The 13,181-nt window shown below is 36.7% G+C and overlaps 1 protein-coding gene across 3 annotated transcripts in view; it reads left to right on the forward strand.

The window, feature by feature from the left end:
* Nucleotides 1-13,181, forward strand: part of C2CD3 (C2 domain containing 3 centriole elongation regulator) — a 144,106-nt gene that overhangs the window by 23,452 nt on the left and 107,473 nt on the right. For 2 of the 3 annotated variants that reach the window (XM_007080858.3, XM_042959531.1), the window contains 2 exons: nt 5,395-5,527; nt 5,976-6,134. In XM_007080858.3, the coding sequence (XP_007080920.2) occupies nt 5,395-5,527; nt 5,976-6,134 (292 nt within the window). The remainder of the gene's footprint in view (nt 1-5,394; nt 5,528-5,975; nt 6,135-13,181) is intronic. The other variant, XM_015537004.2, reaches the window with a different exon arrangement.

Below are 13,181 nucleotides of genomic sequence, written 5' to 3' on the forward strand. Positions count from 1 at the left end.
ATGATAAACCAGGTAAATAAGTAAGTATGTAGTGTTAGATGATGATAATGGCAATGGGAAAAAAACAAAGGAAGGCAGATGAGAGAAGGGGATTTTAGTTTTACATAAGTTGGCAAAGGAAGGCCTCATTAAAAAAGTAACATGAGTAAAGATCTAAAGAAGATGAGTTCCTTCTAAAGAGAGTAACCAGGTTGAGGAAGGGACCACCAAGAGCTATTTAGCCTCACAAAAACAGCTATCATTTATTGAGCATTCATTATGTGCTAGATACTATGCCAAGTACCTTATCCACATAATCTTACAAAAACCAAGTGAGGTAGGGATTGTTATCCCCATTTAAAAACGAAAACATGGGGCGCCTGGGTGGCTCAGTCGGTTGAGCCTCCGACTTCAGCTCAGGTCACGATCTCACGGTCTGTGAGTTCGAGCCCCGCGTCAGGCTCTGGGCTGATGGCTCAGAGCCTGGAGCCTGTTTCCGATTCTGTGTCTCCCTCTCTCTCTGCCCCTCCCCTGTTCATGCTCTGTCTCTCTCTGTCTCAAAAATAAATAAGCGTTAAAAAAAATTTTTTTTAATAAATAAATAAATAAAAACGAAAACACAGGCTCAGAATTAGGGAGCTCCTGTCCTGTCAAAGGGGGCAGCTGCTCCTCAGCTCTAGTTCATTATTGCCTTTAGACTCTAAGGCAAGGTCCTCTGCTTTATCCTACTGTAGGTTCATTGTTTACCTAGGCCTGCCTTTTTTTTGCATTTTTCCTTAAATCAGGACTTTTCTGGGGTGCCTGGGTGGCTCAGTTGGTTAAGCGTCTGACATTGGCTCAGGTCATGATCTCACAGTTCATGGATTCGAGCCCAGCATCGGTCTCTGTGCTGACAGCTCAGAACCTGGAACCGGCTTCTGCTTCTGTTTCCCTCTCTCTGTGCCCCTCCCCACTCATGCTCTGTCTCACTCTCTCAAAAGTAAATAAACATTAAAAAAATGAAGGAAAAAAAAAGACCTTTCTGCTCTACTGTCCAAGCCAAGCAAAATATGACAGGTACAGCACATGGACTGCCAATGTGTAGTCTCTTCCATGAGATTTAATGAGGATCAGTTGTCTTAAAGATGAAACAAGACAGATTGTGACTCAGCCTGAGTTAATAGTATGACCTGTACAGGGGCGCCTGGGTGGCTCAGTCGGTTGGGCGTCTGACTTTGGCTCAGGTCATGATCTCACGGTTCATGAGCTCAAGCCTCATGTTGGGCTCTGTACTGATAGCTCAGAGCCAGGAGCCTGCTTTGGATCTGTGTCTCCTTCTCTCTCTGCCCCTCTCCCTCTCACACTCTGTCTGTCTGTCTCTCTCTCTTAAAAATAAACATCACACACACAAAAAATAGTATGACCTACAGACAATAGGAAAGGACAGTTTCAAGAGGTAGTGAATTCTCTATCACTGGAAATGGTCAAGCATGAGCTAGTTCACCTTCTGATGGGACTTTTTCAGATTGTATTGAATTTTCAAGTGGACAGATAGGATGTTTTAAGGCCCCTTCCAACCACAAGATTCTGGAGAACTAAGGTTAAGTGGCCCACTCTAGTCTAAAGTAGGTCTAGAGCTGGGATTCTGAGAGGGATGTAACAAATACTGTAAATATAAATGTCTTCCTGGTCTTTATTATACTGACATGACACCAGAAAAGAGGTATAGAGCTGAATTGGTGAACTGGCTAGTATTTATGAAACATGAACTGCACATCCTTCTTATGAGAGTTGCGTTTAGAATAGATAGCAAGGAGTCAGAACAAAAACCAGAAGCTGTACATCTCCCTGAGTTTAGCAGGGGCTGTGCACATGGCATGTGGAAAATAAACAAGGGAAACATTTGTCCTGAACTCACTTGAATGCCTTTTTTTATTTAGGAAATGATTACTGAGTTGAGGTACAGAAGGATGCCATGACAGCTCTTATAATGTAGGTACAAGCTTCCCCTTGAGAAGGGGAGATCAGATGTTTTTTAGTTGCCATGTCTTTGACTTTAGAAAAGCTTTTCCAAGAATGGCTGTTTCAACAACAAAACCACACGGAGGCCAATAAATGGACCATCTGTGCTCAGACTTGTCTTACTTGTTTTCCTCAAGGTTTATTTCCTTTTTAAAACCTGCTTTTGGAAAATATCTTAAGTACCTATTCCCATTTAGATATAAATTACTGATTAAGTCACTTTTAAATTATTCCATTCTCTGAGGAATTTTTATTTAACAGGGATAAAAACTTTTTTTTTTTTAGTTTATTTATTCTGAGAGTACATGTCTGCGCGCACAAGCAAGAGAGGGGCAGACAGAGAGAGAGGAAGAAAGAGAATCCCAAGCAGACTCCAAGTATCTTTTGAGTGATTGTTTTAGATCAATCATTGTTTTGAGTATTGGGGGTACAATGATAAATAATGTATAGTCTTTGACCTTAAGGAATTCAGTCTAATAAAGGAAACAGACTCCAAAGCAGATGTAGTACAATTACGTATGATATAAACAACAGTGGAAGTATTTATTAAAACGTTTTATCAAATGCCTGATATATACTAGGTACTGTATCAGACACTGAGAATATAAAAATCAGCAAGAGCCAATCCCTGGTCTCAAAGTTGATTGGGTGAGATAGACAATTATAATACTGTATGATAAATTCTTTGATGGAATTAAATACCCAGAGCTTTGAGAACATGAAGTATTGTATTTATGGAATTGAAAATAGTTGGGTATGGTTAGATCATAAAGTACCAAGGCTATTATTTCCCCAGAAACATTTTGGGTATCAGTAGAAAAACTATTTTTCTACATGGCCCTGAAATTGAAGTTTACTATCAACACAGCTTGTTATTATCCACTTTATTCATAGTACATTTGAGTATGCCCAACTAATTGAAGAACTTTAAACTGTACTGAGTAAAGCCAAGTACCAACTAGAAACTAAAAGAATTTTCTGTCACATAGCAATCTTTAGCCAAATTTCCAATGCCAGCAAGTCCATGTTTTCCTCACCCTTTCCCATTGAATAAACAAGACAATAATTTTTTTTGGCTGAGTCTTAAAGAAATTAAAAAAAAAAAAAACAACAATACTGAACAATTATTGTGCTACCATTATTTACATTAAAAATGTTAATGTATATTAAGTGAAAAGCAATTTCAAAACAGTATATGTATGTTTACAAAAGAGGAAATATATAAATACGTGTGTGTGTATACATAATTTTAAAACCTATAAGAAATATATCACAATATTAACGATAAGTATTCCTGGGTAGTGACATTAATGGGCATATTAGAGGCTGCCTACATTTCTTGACCTTTGGCTCCCTCCACCTTAAAGTCAGCAAGGATACGTTAAGTCTTTCTCCTGCTTCAAATCTCGGACATCATAACCTGCAAAAAGGCAGGGAAAACTCTGCTTTTAAAAGGTTTGGGCAGGGGCTCCTGGGTGACTCAGTCAGTTGAGCATCTGACTTTGGCCCAGGTCATAATCTCTCGGCTTGTAGGTTTGAGCCCCACGTTGGACTCTGTGCTGACAGCTCAGAACCTGGAGCCTGCTTCAGATTCTGTGTCTCCCTCTCCCTCTGCATCTCCCCTGCTTGTGCTCTGTCTCTTTCTCTCTCTCTCAAAAATAAATAAACAAGACAAAAAAAAAAAAAAAAGGTTTGGGCAACCAAGAAGATCTATCTTAAGGTTGACTGATTTGGAACATAATTACAAAATCTCTTCACAGCACTTAGATGAATGTTTGAATCAGAGAGAAGATATGTGTACACCAGAGTTGGGAATCCTGGGGGGAATTATCTTAGAATTCTGAATGGTCGATCTTTATTTTCTTTTAGTTTAGTTGTGTTTTCATTGAACATATGATATTTCAGGTTTTGATTTGTTTTTTTACTTTTTAAGCTATATTTTGAATTCTTTATACTAACAAATGTTAGATGTTTATGGATCTTTTTTCCCCCCCCTTGGCCTGACTACCATATCTTCTTTCTTTTTGGAAGCTTTAAAACTCTAGACTAAGAGAGATGGGCACTTGGTGTCTAGTCTCAGTTAACCTCCAAAGCAACTCTGGAACCTCAAGAAAATAATACTTTCCACTGTTCCTTGGAATAATGCCACTGGTCCTAAGCTTTAAAAAGATGTCTAAGGACTAAAGTAGGGTCATATCTAGTATAGTAATTAAAATCATAGGATGTAGGCACGCCTGTCCAGCTCAGTTGGTGAAGTGTGCAACTCTTGATCCCAGGGTTCTGAGTCTGAGCGCCATGTTGGGTGTGGAGATTATTTAAAAACATAAAATCTTAAAAAAAATAATAATAAAAAATAAAAATCATAGGATGTGAAGTCATACTAGTTATACTGTGTGTATTTCTTGGGCAAGTTACTTATCTTCTGTGCCTCAATTTTCTTCATCTGTAAAATGAAGAAAATAATAGTACCTATCTCAGAGAGTTCTTAGGAGGATTAAATGAGTTAATATATAAAATATGTAGAGTAGTGTCCAGCACATGGTTAAGAGTTCAGTAAATTATCATTGCTATTATTGTTGTTGTTGCCTAAGGATAGTAAATTTACTTAGGTAGGTTTTTCTTTTTTTTTTTTAATGTTTATTTTATTTTTGAGAGAGATGGTGTGAGTGGGGGAGGGGTAGAGGATCTGAACCAGAATCTGTGCTGACAGCAGACAGCCCAATGTGGGTCTCAAACTCACAAACCACACAATCATGACCTGAGCTGAAGTCAGGTACTTAACCGACTGAGCCACCAGGCGCCCCACTTAGGTAAATTTTTCTTATCAGAAACTCTGAAGCCTTCATCTTGACTTTTCTGTTAACCTGTTGTATGATCTTAGACAAGTCATGGGAATTTTTTGGCATTCTTTTCTTCATTCGTAAAGTATAAATTTGGAATAGATTATCACTATGGCTTATAAATTTTAGCTGGTGTAGTTAGTGTTTTTTGGATAATAGTGACATTATTATAAATAATAAATTCAGTAAGATATCTAGATACAAAAATAATATGTAAACATTATTAACTTTATTATGTACAAATACCAGTTGGAAGAGTCCATGCATTCATATAATGACCCACCACCATATAATGACCCTAGACACACTGACCTCCCTCCAGAATAGACTTCATTTACTGCTGTAATGCCAGCATCTAAAACAGTCCCCATAATAGCTCAGTAAACATTTCTTGTAAAGGGAGTATCCTCAAGAAATTCTCAAGCTGGTGGGGAAGGCAGACAATTCTCAAGCTAGTGGGGTAAGCCATTACAATATACTAGGTTAAGTCTGGTCATAGAAGGAGAGATGCCGAATATTGCAAGTATTACTATTGGATTTTAGATTTTCCATGTTCTGCTTTTGCCCTCTTCAGCTCTGTTAGAACAAGGCAATAAACTGCGTAATGCCATGGTGATTTCTGCAATGAAATCGAGCCCAGATACTAGCATGCTGTTGGATGAAGTTCATCCTCCCATGAAGGAAGGTTTCCTCAGAGCCTCAACACAGTAAGTTACAGGGTAAACATGATTCTTAACAGTTCATTTCTTAATTGCTGCTAATGTGTGTTTTTGTTAAGTTATAGACTAAATAATCTTAGAAATGCTCAGCAAATAATTCTTAATGTAGTGGAAGGAAGGAAGGAAGGAAGCCTAAATAAGGAGTTAAGACACTCAACATCTAGACCTAGCACTGGCATTTGCTAATTTATGTAAATGGCTAAATTCTTTTCTCCCTATAAACTGGCATGCTTATATGTATAATGGGGATACTTTCTCCTTCTCTGACAAAAGTCAAATTACATTCTAAGGTAGAAAAGGGTTTTGTAAATTGTGAAGTTTTATATATATTTAAGGTAGTTAAGTCTAAAGTGTGTTCAATTTTATATATTGAACCATCTCCATGTACTATCTCTTAGCTCAGTTAATTCTGATTTAGATTTCTCCTCTACGTTAGCCACTCAGAAAGTACTTTTCCATACCATAGAATCAAAGCCTTGTCTAAGAACCAATTTAAAGACCACATAGAAGATCACCTCCTCCCTCCAACTAAGAATACATTTTGGAAACATGACACAAAAGCTGACACCAGAGCCATACAGCTGCTCTTGGGCAGGTAAGGGCTTTTAACTATCTTTCTTCCTTTTAAATTCTTCCTTCAATTCATTGTGTATATTGTTAACAGATTTATCTTCTGAAAGCAACACTTCCTTAGTCAATTGACTTCCAAGTCAATCTCTTGATTATTTGCATACTAAATAACAATCATTACTTATTACCTACTAAGTAAAAATCCAGTCTTTAGCCTTTTATTCTTAGCTTCACTTACAGAATGGTCTTCCACCTTTCTATTGTTATCTCCCAGTTCTCTCCCCAATACCACTGTTAGGGTATAATTTTCAAAACTCAGATTTTATTTTTTTATTTATATATATTTTTTTTAATGTTTATTTTTGGTAAAGAATAAGAGAGAGCACAAGCGGGGAATGGCAGAGAGAGAGAGGAAGACACAGAATCCAAAACAGGTTCCAGACTTCAAGCTGGTTCCAGACTCCACAGTGCCTGACACGGGGCTCAAACCCATAAACCGCAAGATCATGACCTGAGCTGAAGTTGGACACTCAGCCAACTGAGCCACCTAGGCACCCCTCAGAACTCAGATTTTAAACAGATACAGCTTAATTCAGGGTCTTATTGTGCCTCTTATTACCTATGTGGCCGACGTAATTAGGCATGAAAAAAAATAAAAGGGATACAAATTGGAAAGGAAGAAGTAAAACTATCTCTATTCACAGATGACACGATCTGATCTGTGCAAAATCCTAAAGAATCCACTAAAAAAATAAAACCAGGAAGATTGCAGAATATAAGATCAATATACAAAATCAGTTATACTTCTATATCCTTGTAATGAACAATCCAAAAATGAAATTAAGAAACAATTCCACTTGTAATAACATTGATAAGAATAAAATACTTAGGAATAAATTTAACAAGAGAAGTGCAAAACATAAACTCTGAAAACTGCAAAACATTATCAAAAAAAGTTTTAAAAAATTTAAATAAGTGGAAAAAATTCCCATGTTCATGATTCAGTGCAGTCTTTCTCAGAATTTCAGTTGACTTCTTTGTAGGAATTGACAACCTGATTCTAAACTTCCTATGAAATTGCAGGGGACCCAGAATAGCGAAAACAGTCTTGAAAAAGAAAAAAGTGGGAGGATTCACACTACTTCTCATTTTAAAACTTAGTGCAAAGAAGTAGTAATCAAATCAGTTTGGTACTGACATTAGGGCAGATATATAAATCAAGGGAATAAAAATGAGTTTAGAAATAAACCTGTGTTTATGGTCAGCTAATACTCAACAGGATGTTCAGTCAGTGGGAAATAGTCTTTTCAACAAATGCTACTGGGACAACTGGCTAGCCACATGCCAAAAAATGAAGTTGGACCTTTATCTCAAGCCATATTTTTAAAAAAATCTCAAAATAGATGAAATAGCTAAATGGAAGAGCTAAAACTATAAAGGTCTTAACAAAAATTGAGGTAAATCTTTATGACCTTGGATTCAGAAAAGGTTTCTTCAATATGACATCAAAATCAAGCAACAAAAAAATAGATAAATCAGACTTAATGAAAATTAAAAGTGTGCTTCAAAGAACATTATTAAGAAAGTGAAAAGACCACAAAATGGAGAAAATATTTTCAAATCTGATAAAGGACTTATATCTAGAATATATAAAGAACTCATACAACTTAATAATTAAAGGGCAAATCATTCAGTTAAAAATATGCCCCCCCACCTCCCCAGGGTGCCTGGGTGGCTCAGTAAGTTAAGCATCCAACTTCAGCTCAGGTCATGATCTCACAGTCCATGGCTTCGAGCCCTGAGTCAGGCTCTGTTCTGACACCTCAGAGCCTGGAGCCTGCTTCAGTTTCTGTGTCTCCCTCTCTCTCTGCCCCTCCTTGACTCACAGTCTGTCTCTTTCTTTCTCTCTTTTTGTCTGTCTGTCTCTCGCAAAAATAAACAAACATTAAAAAACACTTTTTTTAAATATGAGCAAAGGATCTTAATAGAAATTTCTCCAAAGAAGATAGTGAAATGGCTAATATACACAAGAAAAGATGCCAACACCATTAGTTGTCAGAGAAATACATATCAAAATCACAGTGAGATACCATTCATATGCTCTGGGATGGCTAGAATCAAAAAGTCAGATAGTGTTGGTGAGGATGTGGAGAATTGGGAACCCTCATACACTGCTTACAGCAGTGTAAAATGGTATAGCTACTTTGGAAAATAATCACTTCCTCAAACTGTTAACGGGTAGAGTTACCATTGACCCAGCAATTCAGCTCCTAGGTATACACCCAAGGGAAATGAAAACATAAGTCCATGCAAAAACATGTACATGAATTTGCATAGCAGCATTATTCATAATAGTTAAAAATGTTCATGAGATGATACATAGGGAAGAAAAAAGTGGGGTACTCATAAATTGTAATATTATTTGGCCAGAAAATGGAATAAGGTACCGATAACATACTGTAGCTTAGATGAACCTTGAAAACATGCTGAATGAAAGAAGGTTGTCACAAAAGAGAACATATTTTATGAGTCCATTTATATGAAGCATACAAAAGAGACAAATCTGGAGAAACAAAAAGTAGATTCAGGAGCTTTTTAGGGCTGGGTATGATGGGGGGTAAGTCATAATAGCTAATGGATACATAGTTTCTCTTTGAGGTGATGAAAATATTTTTAAAGTGTGGTGATGGTTCATATCTGTAAATATACTAAAAACGACTGAACTTCTCACTATAAATGAATGAATTGTATATTATGTGAATTATGCCTAAATGAAACTTTTTTTTAAAAGAATCTAGCATAAGGTCTGAAAAATGACACATCAAGATATACAATCATGAATTTTCAAAATACTGGGTAAAAGGAGGCGACCTTAAAAACTTCTAGAAAGAAAAAAAGAAAGGTCATATAAACAGTATCAGAATTGGAATGACATCAGCTACTCCGGAGAACTGACCAAGATGGTGACATAGGAGGCTTCTGAACTCCTGTTCTCCCATGGACACATTGAATGTAAAGCTACACACAGAGCAGTTCCCTCTGAAAAAGATCCAGAGACTGAGCAATTCCTACATATTGTATGAATGAGAAAATACCATTGAAATGGGTAGGAAAGGCAGGTGACTGTTTTGTGTAATATATAGAATTCAATACAAGAAGTCAAGGAAAATGAAGAAACAATATGTAAAGCAAATATGAGTAAATCTGAAGGGATAAATAACAGCAATGCAATAATAGCAGAGAACTTTAATACCACATGTTCCACAATGGATAGATCATTCAGACAGAAAACCAATAAGGAAATACTGGACTTAAATGACACAGACCAGATGGAGCTAATACACATATATAGAACATTCCATCTAACAGCTGCAAAATACATACTTTTTTCAAGCACACATGGAACATTATCTGTGATCATATATGGGGCCACAGAACAGTTCTTAATATATTTAAAGAGATGAAAATATCAGGCATTTTTTTCTGACCACAATAGTATGAAACTAAAAATCTCAAGAAGAAAACTAGAAAATTTACAAATATGTGGAATTTAAATGACAGGCTCCTGAACAACTAGTGAGTCAAAGAAATCAAAAGGGAAATCAAAGTAACTTGAGACAGAGGAAATTGGAAACACAAGCAGATCTAAGAGGAAAGTTTATTGTATGAACATGTACATTAAAAAACAGTAGGGTGGCTGGGTGTCTCATTTGGTTGAGTCTCTCACTCTTGGTTTCAGATTGGGTCATGATCTCATGCTTCTTAAGATGAAGCCCTGAGTCTCATGTTCATGAGATCAATCCCAAGCTTGCTTGGGATTTTCTCCCACTCTCTCTGCCTCTTCCCTATTAATGCATTCATGTACTCTCTCTGTCTCTCTTTCAAAATAAATAAACTTTAAAAAATAAAATAAAAAATGAGAAAGGTCTCAAATAAAATAACTAAATTTATACCTCAAAAAACTAGAGAAAAAACAATCTAAGCCCAAAGTTAGCAGAGGGAAGCAAACAAAGATCAGAGTAGAATATGAAATAGACTACAAAGGCAATGAATAGGCAATGAAATAGGCAATGAAATAGACTACAAAGGCAACTACAAAATCAATGAAACTAAGAGCTGGGGGGTTTTTGAATACATGAACTGGTAGCAGACTGATGCCTTATGATTCCTTATGACTGATGCCACAGAAATACAATCATAAGAGACTACCATGAAAAACGATATGCCAACAAATTGGAAGAGCTATAAGAAATGGGTAAATTCCAGGTTATGGGTTTTAATTAAGGAGGGCACTTGTGCCTGGGTAGCTCATTCAGTTAATAAAATGTCCGACTTCAGTTCAGGTCATGGTCTTGTGGTTTGTGGGTTCGAGCCCCACGTCAGAGTCCGTGCTGACAATTCAAGAGTCTGGAGCCTGCTTGGGATCCTATTCTCTCTCTGCCCCTCCCCTGCTCTCATGCTCTGTCTCTCTCAAAAATAAATAAGCATTAAACAATATTTTTTAAAAAATAAAGGTACTTGTTATGATGAGAACTGGGTGTTATATGTGATGAATCACTAAATTCTTTTTTTTTTTAATGTTTTTATTCATTTTTGAGAGACAAAGCATGGGGGGGCACGGAGGGGGATGCAGAGAGAGAGAGGGAGACACAAAATCTGAAGCAAGCTCCAGGCTCTGCGCTATCAGCGCAGAGCCTGATGCAGGGCTCGAACCACAAAATCATGACCTGAGCTGAAATCAGATCCTTAACCGACTGAGCCACCCAGGGCCCCATGAATGACTAAATTCTACTCCTGAAACCAATATTACACTATATGTTAACTAACTGGAATTTAAATAAAAATTTGAAAAAAAAATGGATAAATTTCTGGAAATATGCAACCTACCAAATCTGAATCATAAAGAAACAGAAAACTTGAACAGACTGATTACAGTAAGGAGATTAACAAAATCTAACCTTAGAGTAAACCAAAACCTCCCAAGAAAAAAAATGTCCAGAACCAGATGGCCCCACTAATGAATTCTACCAAATATTTAAAGAGCTAGTACCAATCCTTCTCAAACTCTACCAAAACACAGAAGAGGAGGGAGCACATCCAAACTCATTTTACAAGGCTAGCAGTACTCTGATACTAAAGCCAGACAAGGATACTACAAGAAAATAAAAGTATAGGTTTATATCCCTGATGAACAGTTGCAAAAATTCTCGACAAAATAGCAAATTGAATTCAACAGTACATTAAAAGGATTATACACCATAATCAAGTGGAATTTGTTCCAGGGATACGGGGATGGTTCAACATCCATAGATCAATAAATATGGTATGCCATATTAACAAAATGAAAGGTGAAAATCATATGATGATCCCAGTAAATGCAGAAAAAGCATTTGACAACATTCAACACCCATTCATGATGAAACCTCTCAACAAACTGGGCATAGAAGCAAGGTACGTCAGTATAACAAAGGCCATGAACAACAAGCCCACAACCAACATCATAGTTAATAATGAAACACTGAATGCTTTTCCTGTAAAATGAGAAACAAAAGATGCCTGCTCTCACCACTCCAACATGCCTGTTTAATGGGTCATAGACAGTAGAATATATTCAAAGAAATGTTAATTGTAAAAAAGTATTAAAAGGAGAGGACTGCATTCTAAACAGTGGAGATCTTAACTTTAAGGGTGTGTGATGCAGGAGGGAAAAAAGCAAGTAACTGAGTGACGGGAACCTCAGTAAATGATGCTATGTAAGATACCAAAAAGTAGAACTTCAAAAAGGAGCAGTGTTCTGGTGCTACAGAGAAGCCATGTGGATTGGGAAGTTGTTAGTTGGGTTTTGGCAGTTAGGGAGTTCTCACCTTTGAGAGAGATTATTAGATTACTATAGATCAGTGGTTCTCAACTGGGGAACTATTCTCCCCTACTTCCAGCCCCATGAGACATTTGGTGATGTCTGGACACATTTTGGATTATCAAAACTGGGGGAGTACTACAGAGATATGGTGAGTAGAATTCAGGGATCCAAAATGCACAGAACAGCTCCCAATGACCAAGAATTATCTGACCCATCATATCAGTAGTGCTAAGTTTGAGAAACCCTGCTGTAGATTAAAAAAAGGTGAGGAAAGGAGCAGATATCTATTGAGCATCTGTTTGTTCCAAGAACTATAGGAAAATGATCTAACTTGAAGGTAGTAATTATGTGCTGGTTTGGTTTTTGGTTTTTTTTTTTTTTGGAAATTAAGAGGATGGGGAACCTGTCTAGCTCAGTTGGAAGAGCATTTGAATCTTGGTGTTGGGGTCTTCAGTTTGAGGCCCATTTTGAGTGTAGAGATGACTTAAATAAACTTAAAAAAAAGGAGGGGGGGTAAAATTATAGCAACTAACATGAATGGGAAGCAAAGTTGAAAGAATTAATAATAAATCAAATGCTTAGCATGTTACCTGGTACATATTAAGTATTTACTAAATATTATTGCTTTTATTATTAATAACCGGTTCATTACCTGGGTGGCTCAGTCATTTGAGCGTCCAACTTTGGCTCAGGTCATGACCCCGCAGTTTGTGAGTTCGAGCCCTGCATTGGGCTCTGTGCTAATAGCTCAGAGCCTGGAGCCTGCTTCAGATTCTGGCTCCCTCGCTCTCTGCCCCTCCTCCACTCACACTCTATCTCTCTAAAAAATAAATAAACGTTAAAAAAATTTTTTTAAATAAATTCAATAAATCCATTTACAGATGTTCATTCAGTGCTAGTTACTACACGAGAAAAAAACAAATGAAATATATACATACTTGTATGCTTATATTCCTTATTAATTTACAAACTTTTTGTAAGTAGGGTTTCTGTTTTACTTATTTCTATATCACACATAGAATTAATCTTGCATAAGTAACCCAAAATACACATATTTTTGCTTAATGGAAAAAGGCTTATTTATGAATTCTTCACAAAAACAGCATAAGCATTTAACTCATTAAATTATAGTTGATTCTTTACCTTCTTCTCCCTGTTAGGTCATAAGCAGTGCAAGAATATACAGCAAGTTAGTTAGCCATCTCTGTATCA

Source organism: Panthera tigris, chromosome D1 (assembly GCF_018350195.1).
Source record: "Panthera tigris isolate Pti1 chromosome D1, P.tigris_Pti1_mat1.1, whole genome shotgun sequence".
NCBI classification, from domain to species: Eukaryota; Metazoa; Chordata; class Mammalia; order Carnivora; family Felidae; genus Panthera; species Panthera tigris.